At 40.2% G+C, this 2808-nt stretch overlaps 1 protein-coding gene across 1 annotated transcript; it reads left to right on the top strand.

The window, feature by feature from the left end:
• Positions 1-860: 860 nt before the first annotated feature.
• Positions 861-2597, top strand: LOC109126783 (putative polyol transporter 2). The gene is made up of 3 exons (XM_087477408.1): positions 861-987; positions 1096-1442; positions 1536-2597. The coding sequence occupies exons 1-3, from the start codon at positions 861-863 to the stop codon at positions 2595-2597; spliced, it is 1536 nt and encodes a 511-aa protein (XP_087333534.1).
• The last annotated feature ends 211 nt before the right edge of the window (positions 2598-2808 follow it).

Below are 2808 nucleotides of genomic sequence, written 5' to 3' on the forward strand. Positions count from 1 at the left end.
GATATGGATAGTTGTGTTTTTTCTGGTCCTCAGAGTTTCTCCCTTCTTGCAAATAACTACACGCTTAAATGGCCAATTATGAGTTTTTGCATTCTTTTTTTTCCATGGCCAATTATGTGAATGGTCCAAAAACTAATTTTCTGGGGTCGGGAGAAACCATGTTAAATTTCGAACCCCTGTGGTCAATGCTACTCGAACCCAGGTGGTAGAACTTTTCTTCCTTTACCACTGGACCAAGGTGACTTGGTTGAGTTTTTTCATTCATCATAGTTAAAACCTCCACAGCTTGCATTCTAGTACTATAACTAGTAATCTTTTTACTTAAACAAATTTTGAGTTGTTCTATGCAGTAGGCTCTTGGAGAGAACAAAATCTTTTTTACGGTGAACCATATGTTTTTTTCTTGCCTTTAAAATTAGAATTATAACAATTTGTGAATGTATATTTACTTATGTTTCTAAATTTAGATAAGGTAATAACCAAAAACAAAAAAAAAAAAGTGGGACGACAAATCTTAAAATCTTGAATGATTTGTTCCAACTATAAATTGCAAATTTTGGGACAAATCTAGTAGATTAGAGTACAACCATGTGTATCTTGATATCTGATTTCTATCATTGGAATTTCAAGTAAATAGTTTCTGTAACTGATTAAATTAACTGGATGCTTGTTTGTTACTTTCTAAAGCATGTGATCTTAGTTGGCTTCAACTGTGAGTATCCCACATCTATTTAAATTCTCATGTTCCAATAGATTTCGTAACTCACAATAAACTTAGTTTGTTTTTTTCCTGCTAAAAACACTCTCTTCTCCTTACCAATTTCTTTTTCACTGTAAGTTTTACAATCACGGTGGACACAATGAGTTCCTCAGGAGAAGAACGAGGTGTCGTTGTTGCGGAGCCCGAGCCGCCAAGAGGGAATAGAAGCCGATTTGCTTTTGCTTGTGCAATCTTAGCATCAATGACGTCTATCATCCTTGGTTACGGTTCGTATACGTTATGAATTATTATCATTCACTAACGGCCCATATCAAGGTTGGTTGGTTTGATTTTACGGTTAAGATAATTATCCTTACATTTTATGGATGTTGCAGATATAGGAGTGATGAGTGGAGCTGCAATTTTCATAAAAGACGATTTGAAACTGTCGGACATACAACTTGAGATTCTTATGGGGATTCTAAATATCTACTCTCTAATCGGTTCAGGCGCGGCCGGTAGAACTTCGGATTGGATTGGAAGACGATATACCATAGTGTTGGCAGGAGCTTTCTTCTTTTGTGGTGCTCTTCTCATGGGTTTTGCCACAAACTATCCTTTCATTATGGTGGGTCGTTTTGTAGCTGGTATCGGTGTCGGTTATGCTATGATGATTGCACCTGTTTACACCGCTGAAGTCGCTCCTGCTTCTTCGCGTGGTTTCCTTAGCTCTTTCCCTGAGGTACAATAGATTCTACCTTTATTATTATTTGAACTATATATATATAGAATTTTACATGGAGGTTGATGATAATATGTTTATTTTTTTATGTAGATATTTATCAACATTGGTATACTTTTAGGATATGTGTCCAACTACTTCTTCTCCAAGCTACCCGAGCATCTCGGCTGGAGGTTCATGTTAGGCATTGGAGCGGTTCCCGCGGTACTCCTAGCCATAGGAGTGTTGGCAATGCCGGAGTCCCCACGGTGGCTAGTCCTCCAAGGTCGCATTGGAGATGCTTTTAAAGTTCTTGACAAAACCTCAAACACTAAAGAAGAAGCCATCTCTAGGCTCAATGACATCAAACGTGCGGCTGGAATCCCTGATGATATGACAGACGATGTTGTAGTCTTGCCAAACAAGAAGACTGCTGGGAAAGGGGTATGGAAGGACCTTCTTGTCCGACCAACCCCGTCCGTTCGACACATCCTAATAGCATGCCTTGGCATCCACTTCGCCCAGCAAGCCTCTGGAATCGATGCGGTCGTGCTTTACTCTCCGACCATCTTCTCAAAGGCTGGACTAAGATCCAAGAATGACCAGCTTTTAGCTACGGTGGCTGTTGGAGTTGTCAAGACCCTCTTCATCGTGGTAGGGACTTGTGTGGTTGATCGGTTTGGACGTCGTGCCTTGTTGCTTACAAGTATGGGGGGAATGTTTATTTCCTTGACTGCACTTGGAACTAGCCTTACAATAATTAACAGGAACCCCGGACAAACTATCAAGTGGGCTATAGGGCTTAGCGTTACAACAGTGATGTCTTTTGTGGCAACATTCTCAATAGGTGCAGGCCCCGTGACGTGGGTGTACTGCTCAGAGATATTCCCCGTGAGGCTAAGAGCTCAAGGTGCAAGTTTGGGAGTGATGTTGAATAGACTTATGAGTGGTATTATCAGAATGACATTCTTGTCTCTTGCTAAGGGTCTCACCATCGGTGGTGCGTTCCTTCTCTTCGCGGGAGTTGCAGCCGCTGCATGGGTCTTCTTCTTCACTTTCCTTCCGGAGACACGAGGTGTGGCTTTAGAAGAAATGGAAAGTCTCTTCGGGAGCTACAGCGCAAACAAAAAGAACAATGTTATAAGCACGGGTAAAGAAGTTGTTGATGAACAATGAGAGTTTGACAAAATTTGTTTCCATTTCATTATTTGTCAATGGAACGTCAAAAGATTCTCGTAACCGACTCTTCGTGGGGTAAGTGCAACCACTAAGAAAATTAATAGACAATTTGACTTGCCATGTTTAATCGATCATTTTGTATATAGCTTTAATAAGTTTTTTTTTTTTTCGAAAGAAGTGTAAGAAACTCTTCATCTGTAATCATATA

The sequence above is a fragment of the Camelina sativa genome, chromosome 2, assembly GCF_030686135.1.
Source record: "Camelina sativa cultivar CO46 ecotype springtype chromosome 2, ASM3068613v1".
Classification (NCBI taxonomy): Eukaryota; Viridiplantae; Streptophyta; class Magnoliopsida; order Brassicales; family Brassicaceae; genus Camelina; species Camelina sativa.